At 36.8% G+C, this 18096-nt stretch overlaps 1 protein-coding gene across 2 annotated transcripts; it reads left to right on the forward strand.

Annotated features, from left to right (window-relative positions):
* The first annotated feature begins 4689 nt into the window (after positions 1–4689).
* On the forward strand, positions 4690–16880 carry LOC114459435 (zinc finger protein 395-like). Of its 2 annotated transcripts, none has more exons than XM_028441688.1 (10): positions 4690–4879; positions 6950–7107; positions 8325–8443; positions 8524–8642; positions 9268–9467; positions 9539–9639; positions 11027–11288; positions 14214–14315; positions 14903–14994; positions 16244–16880. In XM_028441688.1, the coding sequence occupies exons 1-10, from the start codon at positions 4699–4701 to the stop codon at positions 16353–16355; spliced, it is 1446 nt and encodes a 481-aa protein (XP_028297489.1). In that variant the 5' UTR covers positions 4690–4698; the 3' UTR covers positions 16356–16880. The 2 variants fall into 2 exon arrangements, with proteins under 2 accessions (XP_028297489.1, XP_028297490.1); XM_028441689.1 differs by having other exon boundaries at positions 11030–11288.
* Positions 16881–18096: the final 1216 nt, after the last annotated feature.

An 18096-nucleotide genomic window follows, 5' to 3' on the forward strand; every position in this document is an offset into this window, starting at 1 on the left:
AGGTGAACATTGTGTCGTTTTGAAATTGCAGACACTGATTATTCGTGGAGGAGCCACAATGAGATGCCTCCGAATTCCCTGAACAGGCCCAAAGCACAAACCCATTGAACGGCCACGCCCCCTCAACATTTAATAAAAAACAATAAAACCCAGGCTTCATACGTTCAAACCAAAGAAACATCAGGGTCAACATCTTTTCCCACACATGACCTTTCCTGAAATGGACGAAAAAAAACAATGAACAGGAAGTGTCTGTCACCAACTCACCTTTAACGTAACTGACTCTCTTTTATAATTTTTTACACAAAACAATGTCTGTACTGACTCCATTACTAATGTAAACCTATGGATGGAAGAGTTTATCTGAGAAAGACTTTTTCATCATGAATCGTCTTCTCTGAGTCTGAAATCTATACGTTCTTCTTCTTCTTTTTTGTAACAGAATAAACAGAATGTGTACAATCATCTCGTATGCTTTTATTTTGAAAGAGTGGAGAATTTGTTATTACAAAGTGTGGAAATTTGGGACTGCTTGAATATATTTCATAACAGATTTTTCTGGTGAAATGATATTTCCCAGCAGATATGTGAAAAATATGTTTACATGGGTGTTTTTGAGTAAATGCTGAATGTAATCTAATGGATCCAAACTGGTAAACCAATGGTTCCCACTCAAAATCAAGGAATCCAAGATGGCCGCCATCCTTATTGCCAAATTGGATATTTTGTCATAACTTTGGTTCTATTTGACAAAGAAACCTGATCTCAGTGGTGAATTGTAGGTTTTCAGGGTCAAGAAATTCAATAATATATATATAAATACCTTAAAATGTATTTAGAGTAGCTAGGATTAGTGTACAAAGTGACAATATATGCCAGCGCAGAAATTTTCATACTATACATACTTGTTTATTTTTCATTTTATTCCATTCTATTTTTTTCATTTATTAATTTGTTCATTTTTATAGTTTTTATTTATTTAAATTTTTTCTTCCTTTTCTTTATACTGCATTTTATTCAAACTAGATTCATGTTTGACAAAGTGGAAGTGTAGAGTAGTTTTTGAGGATTGTGTGTTGTTTTAATTTGAAAAACAAGAATATTTTGAAAAATATAAATATATATTTTCATTCAGTAATGACTTTTTATCAATTACTAAATATTTCAGGCGACTCTATTTAAAGTTCACGACCCCATGGTTGAAAAACACTGTCCTAAAGTGAACACTTTCATGTTTGTCAGGTGATTTATTCTCTCAGGTACAGGATACGCCTGTTTTAGCTAAAGTTCAATAATATTATACAGTTTGTAATGTCTCTGCTGTCCTTTATAAATAGTTCAGTGTTAGTGACAATTTAGTATAAAAGTGCTTATTGATAAAAGGTGAAACCAGCCGATGTCATTGGGTAAATCAGGTGTTTCTGTGCCTTTGTTCCTTTGTTCCTTTGATCCTTTGATACTGTCACATGGTTCACAGGCTGATTGTGATCACACAGGAGGAGTGGTTTCTGAATCACAAGTAAAACAAAGGTCAGAGGAGCTCAAAGCAGAGTGGAGCTGCTATTTGTCATGTTATCATCAGTAGCTAATAATGCTCTCAACTCCTCAAATAAACCACGCCCAGGATGGTCCTCTAGTCTACACCACATACCTACACGTATTAGAGCTGGGCGATATAGAGTCGCTGCTTTCACTACTTCTCAGAATATGAAAATCAGAGTTAGATGGATTTATGAGTGAAACCTTCATCTACACCAGGTGTTCTCAACCTTGGGGTCAGGACCCCATTTGGGGTCGCAAGACGCTGGGAGGGGCTCATCAGAGGCCTTCAATAAGCTAAGAATATTTTTTGACACATTGAACCCTTTATCCACTAATTTGCAACTTTTAACTAATTTCTGTGGTTTTTTAAATCCCATTTCACCTCCTTTTCCACCATTTTTGGTCACTTTGAGCCATTTTATTAGTGATTAAAACCAGTATTTCCATCTTTAAGATGATTATAATAATAATAATAAATGTTCCTGGATAACAGTGGATATTATTCAGATGAATAAATAAATGTGGTTATCACAGATTCATAGAACAATGGACCATCATTTTACTGACTTTATGGATGGACCCCAAAAATCTCTCCTTTATTCCCCCTTATAGATGGTCCTGTCTCCACATGACTGTTCTTCAATGTTCAACCACTCTTTCTGTTCAGAACTCTTATGAACAGAATTTCTAGACACAGTCAGGGCGTTGAGTGGGTGTGGTTTGGTGACCTCAGCATTAGGTCAAGCTCCGCTGGTTTACTCAGTGTCAGTAAACCTGTGACTCAGCAGACATTTTTCTCCCTGGAGGAAGTGGTTAAAATGCACCTAATTTATGAGCTAGATAAACATAGGCTCTGTGTAAAGCCTGTCTGACAACAATCTAATGAATACGACAAACCTGTAAGTTCACATTTAGCTTTTTAACACTGAGCTGCTTATCTGATAGAGCAGTGTTACCTTAACAAAGGATTTGTCCTAATTATTTATGTTACGTTAGCTCAGCTGCTACTCAGGAACATGTGAACCAGGGCTTTTATGTGAGGCTATTTTCCCTCTGGTTTAGTGGTGGACTGGGTCTAAATAGGTGGAGAACAAGAGGGCAAGAGGGGGCAGTGCCCCCTCAAATAAATGTCTTGCCTCCTCAAATCAAAATTTTAGAAGTAGCAGAAAAATCCGTTGAAAAGGGGACACAAAGACGATATAGTATCAGTTTCCTCTCATCTCTCTGTCTCTCCGCTGTGAGAGCACAAAGACACACCTCCCCGCGGCCTTTAGTATCCAATCACTGTTAGTATGCAAATGAGTGAAGACGTAGCCGGACAGTGTGGTGTCAGGTTTCAGCGGTAAGACTTTGAAGAAGTAGCTGCGTCTTCTCAGTCACAACTGCTTTGTTTCATTTAATCACAAGAGTTTTTACAAAGTCATCTTAATTATGTTTCACTCCAACACAGAGAAAGTTAATGCTGTGTAATGCATCAGAGCTTTTAAAAAGTGTAGTGCTCCTGTGGAGGGGAGAGAAAGGAGATTTTTCAACTGTTCGGTTGCTAAAATATATATATATATATATATATATATATATGTATATATATATATATATATATATATATATATATATATATATATATATATATATTTGTGTTCTATATCAGTTGTGTTATATTATTTAGTTTGAGTAGTTTTTTTAATTAATTTTTCATCAGACTACCTATTGATCATAGTGAGTGAAGTCTTACTTTAGGCCATTAAGTTAAGATATATGTTATGTTGTTGGTTGATAAAATCTGAATGAAGGATATTTTATTTATTTTATTTTTATCTTTTCATTTTGAGAGATTGCCACCTTATATCAGACCAAACGTTCTAGGATCCGTCTGTGAAACTCCCTTTGACTGATCTTTGATAATGTCTATGCTCCATAAAAAGGAGGTAAGAACCTGCAGATCCCAGTGACCCTGAAAAAGGAACAAGTGGGTCAGAAAATGAATGATGGATCAGGGGGTTGTTGTCATTTTTTGTTTTAATCTGGGAGGGGGGTTCTCTTTCTGGGGGGGTCAGTGCTCAGACCCTGAAATCCCTGCTGACTGGATGTCTGCTGGGGTGGGGGGTGGGGGGCAGACAGACAACACTAATCCAGACACGCACACAACAAACAATAAATGCATTCCTGTTTGATCTGTGTGTACAGTATGCATGTGATGTGGGTTCATTTACTGTGTTTATTCATTAGTGTCAGCAGTAGATACTGTATATATATATATATATATATATACATAAATGAAAATACAAAAAGTTGTACATATAAGTAAATTACTAATAAACTACTACTACATATAAATAAATACTACTAGAGCAAATGCTTCTGACACGCCACCTATGCGGACATTATGTTTCCTAATTTTTTTGTTATTACCATCACCAAGTGTGAAGCAAAGCATAGAGCGGTATTAGATTATGTTATCTGTCTGTGTGTTAGCAAAATAACTTTAAAAGTTATCAATGGATTTGGACGACATTTTCAGGAAAATTGATAAATGGAACAAGGATCAGGTGATTAAACTTTGGTAATGTTCTGGCAACCAAAAGAAAAGAAAAAAAAACAAACACATATATATATATATATATATATATATATATATTAATCCCATTCATTTTCCCATCCACACTGTGGAACTTCTTGTTGATGATGTCATAGGTTCTCAGAACAGATGATGTCATCAGTGTTTCAATGAGAAAAAGAAAAACTAAAATATAACTGACCCTCACAGAACATGATTTGTAACAAGGTTGCAATAAAATAACTATTTTACAGTTAATCTCATTGTTATTTCACATGTTAAAGGTATGTTTTGATGATCAATGAATCTATTAGTGTAAGTAAAATCAATGTCGGACTACAACATGGGTGGAAATCACAATAAGGGTAGAAATGAGCTGCTTTTCCAGTTTTTATTTATTTAATTTTTTGTTATGTTTGTGTATTTTTGTTTGTCTCGGGTTTTTGAGTAATTTTGTGTATTTTTCAATTTGATGTGAATTTTGGGTAAATTAAACCAAGGGCCGAATGAGGGCCCCGTACCGCTGGTTGACTATATGTGTTTTACACAGTGTAATTATGTTTTGTCGTATATTTCTTGCACACAGTAATAATAATTGCTCTATGATGATGATGATGTCCAGCTGTCTCCCCCGGCATTGGTCCGTTGATCAGACACACGTAGGCCCCCCCCCCCACCCCCCCCTGCAGAGCCGGGCCGGGCCGTGTCTGCAGGCAGCGGGACAGCAGCCGGTGGCCTGGGACCGGACCGGACCAGAGCTTTACAACCAACAACAACCAGTAGGTCTGTGTTTATCTGATGGACTTGTTTGTGTTTGGGTTGTGGGTGAAAATCCCTGAAGGTAGCAGTGTTATGGAGCAGAGCGGGGGGGCATTGGATGGATGAGCATGGATGAGGATGGATGAGGATGGATGAGGATGGATGGTGATGTTAAACAATGAGAGTAAACTACAGGCTTTTTACAGCCTGTTTAAATTCATTTATTTATTTATTTTACAGCGTGTTTATAAACATTGCATCGCAGCCACCGATGACGCATTAATGCATTCGAACAGCAATGTGTCTCATATCTGTGCATATTTATGTGTAACGTTTCCTCTAAAGGTGGATTTAATTGTATTTTAACTTAAACATCGTATTTATTCGTGTATATTTAGTTATTTTTTATCTGTTCTGGCAGCATGTGATTAAAAACCGAACATATTATCGATCTTTAACCGCTCAGTGTGTGGTTTAAAGGCTGAACTGGTTTCTGGGTTTGTTTCTGTGTAAATCCAGGTTTATTTCGGTGTTTTAATGCGTTTCTGTGTAAATTCGCTCTTATTTTGGTCTTATTTTGGCAGTAGTTTGAGTTCCGGTTCGCTGAGCTCGTGCCTGAACACGTTGTCAGGAAGAGGGTGTGTCCTTTTGGAAGAGAGCCCAGCCAATCAGCGCGCAGTCCCGCCCACCCCCCCGAGCCGCTTGTTTACTACTCCAGGCCAGCGCTGATTGGCTGAACGGTGGGAAAAATCAGAGCTTTGTGCTGCGTTTGTGTGAGCAGGAAAAAATGGGAAAATTGATGATTCTCAATAATTACAGAAAGTTATTTTTGAATAATATGTTCAGACAACTTTATTCTCAGGAAATTTACTTTGATATCGTAACATGTTTGGACTGTCAACTGCCAGTCTCCTTCAGAGGCGTGTGCGGATCGCAGATGAACAGAAGAGGAATGTTTATATGCTTATTGAAAATGAAATAATCTATTTTTCAAAGTAACCACGAGCCATTAAAAATAGATTGAACACATTTTGATTTATTTATTATTGAACATGTAAAAACTAAAACAATACAATATAAAATAAAAATTAATTTCCAAAATAAGTCAAAAATACAAAGTACGAAGATTTCAATAAAACATTTACACATTCAAAAAAGCAGTAGATGAAGGCTGACTTATTTAATCCTCTTTTACCACCAATTTATCTATGAGCTAACTTATATATAAATACACACATATATATATACATTATACATAAACAGTCAATGTAGATACAGTAATATTATATATTACCCATATACAAGTTATAATTATAATATAAGTTACCTATATACATATGAACACAATGATAATTATATTAATTTCTTTTCAAGAAAATTATTTTTAGACAGTCCAGCTAGAGTGAGTTCATAATATATCTAGGGCTGCACAATTAATAGAATTTTAATCGTGATCACAATTTTGGTTGAAATGATTAAATTAATCTGATCATGGGCAATATTTACATTTAAAATATGTGCTCTGCTGCATATTGTTTTTAGAATCATTATATATCTAATCAGACACTTTCTCAACCATTTGGTGGATTTATGTGATCTGTAATTGTTTCCAATGAGTTGCATTTTATGAAAATACTTTGTAATAGTGTATTTATTTAGTTAAGCCTTGGTACATTTTAAATCATTGGGTTAATTAATTTTTTTTGCTATAATTTTAATTTAAAGCTTCATTTTTCACTGTAAACTGTTCATATATATTATTTTTTTGTAAGTAGTGGAAAATAAATACAGATTTATCCCCTAACATGATAAAAAAACAATTGTTATTTTAATTGTAATTATGACATTGATCAAAATAATCGTGCAGCTCTATCCATATCTCAGAAATTCTTCATCTAATCAATTTTTTTTTACAGAGTATCTTAATTTGTTTTTAGATGGAAGTGCTTGGGGATGTCCTGTAAATACTGTATATACTCGACTCTACTGTACAAGAGCACATGTTTAAAAACAAAGCTGCAGGGACGTCAACAGTCGTTTTTTATTGTTGGACAACTTTGTTTAGTTGAAACCTGTGTTTGCTGTTGGCTGCAGACAGGTGGGCGTGGCCCCGAGTCTCTCCAGCGTGCAGCAGCACCATGGCAGCTATGGGACCAGAGGACAGAACCAGAACCATACCAGGACTACCAGGACTACCAGGACGACAGGCCTGTGTCTCCACAACACAGAGCAGTAACAACCAGTCCACTGTGGTGAGCAGAGACGCCAAAGACATCAATCAGTTTTAGTCCCTGAAAAAAGAAAATCAAAGTCATGAAATTCAAAAACATGTTTCTAAACTCCAAATGTTGGTTTGAATTAAATTAATCTTTGTGTAAAGCAGGTGTTTTCAACTTTAAGGTCGGGGTCATGAGACACTGGGAGGGGGTCGCAAGATACTAAGAATATTTTTCAATTTCAGCCCATTTCTGCTTATTTTTACCTATTTTTACCTATTTTCATCACTTTTTATTGTCATATTTTTGCTCCTTTTAATGTATTTTTGCTACATTTCTATGACTTTTCTACACATTTTTCCACTTTCCAGACATGTTCAGCACTTTTATACTCTTTCTACCATTTTATCACCTAATATGTTGATCAATTATTGTCACTTTTAACCTCTTTTCACCAGATTTCATGATATTTTTTGCCAATTTAAACTAATTGTTCTATTATTGACATTTTGAAACTGGGTTATAGTCAATTTAATTTTTCAGTTACAATTTCATTTTTAATGATCCATGTTCAATTACAGTTAAATTACAATATGTTTTTATCCTCAGAAAGTCAATTACAATTACATTCTGAATTCCTGAAGTTCGATTACAATTAATCACAATTACTGAGCCTGAAATACAGTAATTCATTTAATAAAAGTTAACCTTCTTCTTGTGTTAGCTTTCTGTTAGCATCTCTAATGCTAACAGGTCCTAAATCAACTGTAAAATACACTAAAAACAAATATCTATCATTAATTTATTTCCTATCTATTGATTACCTTGCTAGGCTTCCTAATCAATGAAAATATAGGTTTTAATATTTTTGGTGTGAGCGTCTGAGCCTTTTTTGCGTCACTATACCTGATTTAGATTTTTCTAAAATGTGGTAAATCTTGATATGAAACATATTTGAATAATTATTAGCTACATATGTGTAGAACTGTACATAGAACTGTAACATGGTTCTACAGTTTAGCGTTGTTTCTCCACGTCTCCAAAGTGCTTGTGCACCAGGTTCATAGTTCATGTACCGCTACGTTTATTTTCATAAATCACAAACTTTGCGTGGAAAGCGTTGTTCACACCGTTTTGTGCGTGAGCAGCAATTATGAATGTCTTTCTGCTAAAAGCCACATATTACAAAGGTTCTACATGAAGGGACCAATAATGTTGGACATCATGATGTCACTTCCTGCCTCTTTGTCCAGGTTAATGGACCACTGTTCGCAGAGAGCAGGCATCACAGAAGCAAACCTCCATGTTGGAGCAGGGTTGCACCCACAACCCAACCTGGCAACATTACAGGAGATGGAGAAGCTTTGAGCAGGTGGAGAACATACAGACACAGAGGGATGTGATGTATGTGAACGTTAGGGGTTCTAATCCCACCAAACCTTCTGTCTGTAGCTTCCTCAGCCCAGAGTCTGTGGAGATGGACGAGATCATGGCAGCTATGGTTCTCACCACCCTGTCCTGTAGCCCTTTGGTCCATAACACCCCACAGACCGACCCAGGACCAGGACCAGGTCTGTCCCATCTCACACACACACACACACACACACACACACACACACACACACACACACACACACACACACACACACACACACACACACACAGGAGGCTAAACATTTTCTGATGACCCCAAAGTTTATTAATAAAACATACTTTAATCAATAATCTCTTCTTAATCCATTAGTAGACATTTCAAGCGCCCCATTTAAATTCCAGGCGACCCCAAATAGGATCACTATCCCTGTGTTGAAAACCACTGGTCTAATGTGAAATACGATGATGGTTGAGGTTAATTTTGTGTTTATATTCATATTAGAAAAAAAAACTATCTGCAAGGCAGGAACTAGAATGTGTGATTTTATTTTTTTAAATGTCCTACTAGTAAATCATTTTGCTTTAATAGTAAACTCTACTCACTAGTTTTTGTTAGTACACTCAATATCTCACTAGTACTACTAGTAAAGTGTTCTCCTGCTCTGAGTATGTACTCTAAATGTGAGTACTAGTAGAGCTTCACTAGGGTTTTTATCACTAATCAGAGCAGATCTTTTATAGATCTGATCCAGGATTTTGTAAAACACTTTTTCTATGATTGAATTCTTTTCTGAGCTGTGACGATGCTCTACTCGTCCCTAGGTGGCGCTGCCTCCACCGTGGACATGGAGTGTGGTAACGGTGAGCTCTCAGACAGTGGCAGCAGCGGCTACTGGAGCTGGGACCATGGCAACGTAAGCCCCGCCCCCTCGCCGTCTGTCACTGAGATGGACAGCAGCCCTGACGAAGGCCTGCACATGGAGCTGGAGCAGGGGGAGGAGCTTCCTGTGAAAAAGCCAAAGGTGCGTCTCTGATGTTTGAAAGATGCAGACGCCTCCAGGGCCCTGACTCTGCAGTTCACTGCCCTTCACAGAGCTCCTTCAGAGGGGTGTACAGATGCCTGTGGCCCAGCTGTGGGAAGGTGCTCACATCCTCCGTGGGAATAAAGAGACACATCAGAGTTCTGCATCTGGGGTGAGCAGCTGTACCCACGTCATAGTACAGACATCAAACACCTTCATTTAGTCTTTATTAGTTGGTCTGTTAAAGTTATCCTCCACTGTTATAAATGTGGCCTAAAAGCTTCTAATTAAAATTTAATTTAATGTTCTAATCTAACATTATTATGAATCATATTCATTTCATTTCCTTTAAAAATAGGACTATTTCACAGTTTTAGAGCCTGTGTTCCTCCATCTTTGTAATCATGTGATTGATGATGTCACACGGCTCCACTGCCTGTAAACATCCCATTGTTTTCTATTGGAGTGAAACATTCAGCCTGATTTATAGATCATTTAGTAGATTTGTAGGTCTTTTAGTGGCTTTTTACATCATTTAACAGCTTGTGCTGCTTTTTGATGCTCTAAAAATACAGGAAAATATGTCGATGTAAACCTCTTATGTTTACAGATAGAGGATAAACACAGTTGAGAACCAATAAAAATCTGTGACCACAGGGGGCGACAGTTCCAACTACTGAGGTTTGGTAGTAGACAATGAAGCAGAGAAGAAGAGCTTTCCTAAGGGACCTTTATTCTCCCTTAAACAGTGCACTGACACGCTTTGGTGGCTGAAGTTAGAGTAAATCACAGATTGTTGAATGACTTTCATTCAAAAGTTCTTTTTTTCTCTGTGTTTGTGTTCAAATAATGGGCATGAAAAATGGTGAATGTGGTTAAATTGGCAAAAATAAGGTTAAAAGTGACAATAATGGTCAACATATGTGACATTAGATGTAAAAGTGGTGGAAAGGATTTATAAGTGCTGAACATTAGGGATGTCCCGATACAACGTTTTCACTTCTGATGATACCGAGTATTGGCCGATACTGAAATTGATACGATATCAACACAAATCATTCATACTTTTATGACTTATTTTGTAGTGTGGAATGTTAGAAAAGGCTTGATCATGTGATGTTACTCAGAGAACAATAGTCAACAATTGGTTACATACATTTTAACCATCAACATAATATCTGTAGAGTGGAAAAAATGTGTAGTCATTAAAGTCATTAAAATGTGATGTAAAAGTGTCAGAAATAAGTAATGTAGCAAAAATGCTTTAAAAAGAGCAAAAATATGGCAATAAAAAATTATGAAAATAGGTTAAAATATGGTGAGTTTGGTGTAGTTGCAGAAAAAGGGTAAAAATAAGCAAATTGTTTTTAAAATATTCTTAGTTTCTTGAAGGCATCTAGCGACCCCCTCCCAGTGTTTTCTGCTCTTTAGAACATTCTACGACATTAAATAAACAACAGAGAATCAAATGTTGAGGCTGTGACACCGAGTTAGACTCTAGTCTACGTGGTGCCTTCAAGGACCGTTGGAGTTAATAAAACCTGTTCTACGTCCCACAGCAGTAGCTCAGACCATTCTCAGAGAGAGGAGGACTTCTACTACACTAAGATCTGCTCAGAGACCACAGACGCTGCCCAGCAGGCTCCGCCCCTGGCCACGCCCACTCCTGTTCCTCTGAGCTCGGAGAGCCACATCCCCCCAGCCCACAGACACAGGTCCAGGTCCAACTCCAGCTCCGGACCAGGCCAGAGCAGACCCAGTCCTCTCAGCCAATCAGCTCCCAGCAGCTTCTGGCAGATCCGCTCAGAGCATCTGTACCAGGTGAGTTTATTTATTTTATTTATTTTACCAGGTGAGTTTATTTATTTTATTTATTTTACCAGGTGAGTTTATTTATTTTATTTATTTTACCAGGTGAGTTTATTTATTTTATTTATTTTACCAGGTGAGTTTATTTATTTTATTTATTTTACCAGGTGGGTTTATTTATAAACTATAATATATAGTAGACAGTATATATACTATAATATATAGTAGACAGTATATAATATATAGTAGACAGTGTACATACTATAATATATAGTAGACAGTATATACTATAATAGACAGTATATACTCATTGAGTTTGTAGATGTGGGGTATTAAGAACACAGTATGGGGTTAAATACGAGTCACAGGTGAGACTAGTGAGGCTGATGAGCTCAGGAGCAACAGAAGGGGAGGGGCTATGACAGTATTCAAGTTTTTAAAGAACTTTTTTTTAAACTCAAGCTATTTTAATGTCTTGAAAATGTTAGTTTTACATTAACAGTGTAATTTCAGGTAAAATCAGAACTTGTCCGATGCATTTCTGAACCTCCAGTCAGGTTTTATTATCTGCGTACAGTCCTTCCAGATTACCTGACTGCTTATGTTAAAGCTTCTGTGTGTGTGTGTGTGACTGTTGACTTAAACAGGGTAAACATAAAACAGCATTTACCAACATTTAATTATTTATTTGAGCACATTTAAAAACAAACCTGTTTAAATAAAGATGGAGAATCACTCAATGTGCTCTGTTTCTTGGTTGCTGCGTAGTTTTAAAGGTAGGCCGACCCCCCCACCCCCTTCCCTCGCCCTCCAACGAGCCAATGAGATTCAACGTTGTTTATGCATGACAAAGCTGCACATTTCACTGGTGACCTGCGTTTACCCTGTGCTGCAAAGCCTGTAAATAGAAGCTTTGTGACAGTGAGAGAGTAAACCATGGGCGGGTCTAGGCTCTCACCAACCAGAGAGAGAGGAAAGAAGTACCACATGAACAGTTAAATGCAGTGGCTATCTGTACGCAGCGCCCCTATTTGGCGAGTTTACGTCACACGATAGGTCAGTCATTGGCCAGTTTAGGTTGCATGACTAAGACCAAACCTTACTCTAACCATAAAAAATTGTTGCGATATTGGGTTATAACCTAAGACGCTACGTACGTGTACCAATAGACACTTTCATAGTTTAACTGCACAGAAGTTAGAAATAACTTCATATTGTTTCTCCTATTCATTCATGTATTTCCTGCATTTTTTAACACAACTGTGGAAAAAAAACTAGTGAGCCATGATTGTTCCGAGGTTTGGATTCTAGCATAAAGAAGAGGGTTATTTCTGTTTATTGATAATGTAATATGTTGGGACAAAGGTACATTTTCTGCTCAGGTTCAGAAAGGACATTTGCTATGTCTTTTCAGGAAACGCTTGAAAGCTAAAGATCTAGCCTAGAAACTAGTAAGATTCAAAGATCTATCCTAGAAACTAGCAAGAGTCAAAGATCTATCCTAGAAACTAGCGAGAGTCAAAGATCTAGCCTAGAAAATAGCGAGTCAAAGATCTAGCCTAGAAACTAAGGAGAGTCAAAGATCTAGCCTAGAAACTAAAGAGAGTCAAAGATCTAGCCTAGAAAATAGCGAGTCAAAGATCTAGCCTAGAAAATAACGAGTTAAAGATCTAGCTTAGAAAATAACGAGTCAAAGATCTAGCTTAGAAACTTGCAAGAGTCGAAGAGATAGCCTAGAAACTAGGGAGAGCCAAAGATCTAGCCTAGAAACTAGCAAGAGTGAAAAATCTAGCCTGGAAACTAGAGAAAGTGAAAGATCTAGCCTAGAAACTAGCAAGAGTAAAAGATCTAGCCTAGAAACTAGCAAGGGTGAAACATCTAGCCTGGAAACTAGAGAAAGTGAAAGATCTAGCTTAGAAACTTGCAAGAGTCAAAGAGATAGCCAAGAAACTAGGGAGAGTCAAAGATCTACCCTAGAAACTTGCGAGAGTCGAAGATCTTGGCTAGAAAATAGCAAGTTAAAGATTTAGCCTGGAAACTAGCGACAGTCAAATATTTTTTACTTTAAATTTCCTATCCAGGTAATTTGGGGTTAAAAACAGCTTGGGGTGGGGGGATCACCTCCGTCTGGTGGTCCTGCTTGGCTGCTTCATTCTGTTATTCTGTATGAAGGTGGAGGACAGGAGTAGCACCAGAAACCAATCACTTTATTCTCCCTCTGAGAAGAATAAAAATTAGCAAAGTACAAAAGAAAGCTTTCAACACTGGATGAAATGAACAGAACTTAGGAGACAAGCAATATAACAGCAACCATTGTGGTTTAAACACTCAGCTAAAGAGTGAAGGAGGCTTGATTAGGAATGAAGAACACCTGAGTGGAAACAGGGGGGCTAATCACTCACAGCCCAAACACACTTATAATCACTGGGAGCAGAAAGACAAGAGTTACCAAAGCATGAATTAAATATGAACCAGAAGTGAAACTACAAAGTAGTAAATAAACTAGGACTCACAGACAAAAGTGAAACTAAAATAACTTTAATAAAACAGACTCTGAAAATTATTTCTGTTAAAACTATTGGACATAAAATGTTTCATCAGATAAATCCATAGAACAGGCTTCATTGATCAATACATTAAAAATCCAAGATGTAAAAGGTTGAAATTTTCACTTGAAGGTTTGTTTCATCTCCTCTGTAAACACCGCCACATTATTATTATTATTATTATTATTATTATTATTATTATTATTATTATTATTATTATTATTATATCATGTTACATTAGTAACAAATCCAACTACTTTTGCTCCTTTTAATTTACAGGTTTTAAATGTATTTCTGCATGTTGTAACATCATTTATGGTTTTCCACATCACTAATAAAACTATATTATGTGTTTAAATGAGGCCATTTTTCTTTTCCATGTTTCCTCCAGGCCTGTAGTCCTGTCCAGATATCTGTGGCCCCCAGAAGCCCCGTCAGCCATGGATGGAGCCCCTCCCCCACCACCTCTGCGTCTGCCATCACCAACATCCCCGTGGGTTTTCTTTCCCACGTTTTTAATCTGTATTACACAGAACACACATGAAAGGTATGGAGGACGAGGAGTGCCACAATTAAATAAATACAGCGTTCATTAACTCATTAAAAATGTCAATAATTATTAAATGAATCTTCACGCTTTCCAATCATGGCGTCTACGACAATGGAGGATGTACGTGATTGTCATTGTCAGGGATCGATTTAGTTTGACTTGATGTGCAGGAAACCAATCAAGTGTTAGGACACGCCCCCACAGACTGTGACAAGCGAGTTTAACAAATAAAATGAATTCATAAAGTGATGCAACACCAGACCATGAGATAAATAAAAAATAGTCAAATATTTATACTTCATACTTTTCAGAATTAAATAAAATGTAAAATTGATTTAATTAATTATTGAGATTTTAATTATTGAATAAACAGTATATTTTTCTTATTTATTGTGGCACTTCTCGTCCTCCATAGAAAGGAAGTTGATGGACAGTAAAAATTACAGCAGTTGTGTTTTTCATACGTGTATGAGCTCTGATGAATCCAGTGCTCTTTTCTCACGGTACTAAACTGTGTGGTTTCTCCTCAGACGGTGAAGCCTCGCTGCAGGTCCGTCAGCATTGGTGAACAGTGGCTCCAACAGAACAGGCTTCAGCCAATCAGTGCTCACTGCTCCTTCAGGTGACACGCCCACATTCTCCTCTCTGTTTGTGTTAAACTGTTATAGTTTGACAGATATGTAAAAAATATGTTTCACTTCTAGAAGAAAGCATGAGAATGTGAACATGGGTGTTTTTGAGTAAATATTGAATCCATTTTTAATGGATCTACACTGGAACACCAACGCTTCCCACTCAAAATCAAGAAATCCAAGATGGCCGCCATTGCCAATTTGGATATTTTGTCATAACTTTGGTTCCATGTGACATAGAAACATGATATCAGTGGAGAATTATATGTCTTCAGGTTCAAGGAATTAATTCATATTTCATAAAATAGTGTAAATTGTGATCGGAGCAAGATCCAAGATGGCCGCCATTCCTATTACGAATTTCAATCTTATCATAACTTTGGTTCTGTTAGACATAGAAACATGATCTTTGTGGCAAAATGTAGGTTTTTGGGGACAAAGATAGTTTGAAATACTGTAAATTTCATCCAGAGCCAGATATAAGATGAGCAACACAACACTTTACACATGGAAATAGTGAAATTGTGATTTATTTTGCAGCCACAACTGTATGACAACAATGACTTTTAAAAGGTGAATAAATTGGTTCAAATCCACATCAAAACATTAATTAATATCTATTTTCGTTTATTTCTCAGGAAGATTATATCCATTGTGATCCTGGTGCATCAGCATTAATCTGATGATGTGTTTATTTTTGCAGCACATGTCAACATGAACAATGATTAAAGTCAAACTTCTGATGTAAATATCTGATTAATATTTAAATGAAGTCACAATTTCACCCTTTTCATGTGTAAAGTGTTGTGTTGCTCATCTTATATCTTGCTCTGGATTCAATTTACAGTATTTTAAACTATTTCATGACAATCCTTGTTCCCGTAAACCTACATTTTGCCACAAAGATTATGTTTCAAGTTCTAAAAGAACCGAAGTTATGGCAAGATTGAAATTCACAATATGGATGGCGTACGGTTATTTAATATATATCATTGAATTCCTTGACCCGGAAAAACCTATAATTCACCTCTAAGATCATGTTTCAACAGATTTTTGAAATTACAATTGAAATTATTAAGTATGCGATTACAATTATAATTGACCCCAACCCTGTTTTTTTTCTGCAGGCTTTTATTTTGAAAGGGAGAGTGCACCAACTTACCACAAATGTGATAATTCTGAGCCTGTATCACCTGTGACGTTAGAAACTTACAGATGTTTGGTTTGTTTGTTTTACAGGAAGGGTCGTGGGGAAGCAAAGAAGTGCCGTAAAGTGTACGGAGTGGAGCGTAAGGATCAGTGGTGCACCGCCTGTCGCTGGAAAAAGGCCTGCCAGCGTTTCCCAGACTAGACGACACACATGTATGGACGAGTAATGTCAGACGTTGATCATGAAGTTTTCCATCTGGTTTTGTTTGGTTTTTTCTCTCTTTAAGGAATGCAAACTAATGTTTCCGTATCTTTGTGATGTAATCCTGACAACTGAAGCCTGCCATGGTGCTAGCTGCTGACTGTCGTGCTCAAACTTCCAATATTCTCTTCCATGTTCCTGTAGCTCCACTCTACTATAGTCTGCTATGCAGTTTGCTCGGCTGTATTTTTCTATCCCAGTAGCTCCACAGTGGATATGATGTTTGTTATCTGGTGGTCTTTGAGTTGCGTACGAGTATTTTATACCTTTTTTAAGTGGTCTCGTTGGATTTCTTTTGTATCTTCATGTTTCCTGCACTTTGTCGGAAAACACAAGAATAAGCTACGCTCGGTTCACGTGGACCAGGTTTTCCTTCCTGCCCGTGTGTCGGCACATGACCAGTGTTAAAGGGTTAAACTGGTGACTAACGGCTGCATTAGAACGGTTAGTTTGGAAAAGCAATAAAAAAAGAGGAAATATATTGTTGTACACATTAAAAAAAGCACTGAGAATTTGACAGACTCGTGTTTTCTTTTGTTATCGTCTACACAATGGATATCAATGTATTGTCTGTGCATTGTGAACAAAGGCACACACACACACACACACACACACACACACACACACTTCACTATTAAGATGCAAAAGGAGCGACTGGAGGAACTCATCCTGAAACAAACCCTAAAGACGAAGCTTTGTTCTGGATGAATACAGATTGTTGCTTCCCTCTCTTTTTAAATAACTTAATACCAGAGGTATAAATAATACTGATATATCTATTCAAGTAGAAATAAACTGTACTCAAGTACAAATAAGTCATACATACTGTAAGTCTGGTCTGGTTGCCTGGAATAAAGCAATCTTAGGTCTGTTTCTGTTTAAACTTTGTGCGTAAATGAAAACGTAACTAATTGTTTTGTTTTAATAACACAACAAATGAAACGTTATTCTGTCCAACACTGTGTCGTAATCCTCGGAACATTTCTATACATGTTTTCTAAACATTAACAGTGAATGTTTCTTATAATTACCCAAGTTTGACGCAGAAATCCATTTTCTTTGGTAGTCAAAGTTTACATTTCATGATGATGCTGTTGCTTTTCTTATATTTAAATGCAATAATGTCAGAAAGATGGAGACTGAGACCTTGATCGATCGATTGATCAAACTGCTTTATATCCTGCTGAAGGTCTTTATGAGGACATCTAGAAGGTTCCATAGGAGATCAATTATTTACACAGATCGCATCCTAAACTTGGTGATTTTCACTTCATCCTGATGATTAGTTTGGAGAAGCGTCATTCTGCTGTGTGAACACTAGAGGGCACTGTTGTTCCTTCTCTTTTAAAAACGAATACTTTCTATTTCACTCAAATCTCTGACAAAATAAGAAAACCATGATTATTATTATCATTATTATTAGTATTCAGAAGCACAATGAATCATTTTTATTTGGACAGCATTCAGACAGCTATGTTGGTGGAAAGCATCATCGCTAATGCTAATGCTAATGCTAACCTCTGACACTATAACTCACCTGTCTGAGTTCATCCTGAGCAGTAAATTAGACTCTTACACTTTAATCAATCTGTCCTGCTTTTAATCCACATTCATTCATATATGTCTGTTTCTACGGAAGAGGATTAGGGACAATTTTAATGGAGAAAATAATTTTGAACAA

The sequence above is a fragment of the Gouania willdenowi genome, unplaced genomic scaffold, assembly GCF_900634775.1.
Source record: "Gouania willdenowi unplaced genomic scaffold, fGouWil2.1 scaffold_312_arrow_ctg1, whole genome shotgun sequence".
NCBI lineage: Eukaryota > Metazoa > Chordata > Actinopteri > Blenniiformes > Gobiesocidae > Gouania > Gouania willdenowi.

Coding starts and splice junctions, on each gene's coding strand:
- LOC114459435 (XM_028441688.1), top strand. CDS start 4,699: ATGATGATGATGATGTCCAGCTGTCTCCCCCGGCATTGGTCCGTTGAT. Junction 8,643..9,267: donor CGACCCAGGACCAGGACCAG/GTCTGTCCCATC, acceptor ACTCGTCCCTAG/GTGGCGCTGCCTCCACCGTG. Junction 9,468..9,538: donor TTCCTGTGAAAAAGCCAAAG/GTGCGTCTCTGA, acceptor TGCCCTTCACAG/AGCTCCTTCAGAGGGGTGTA.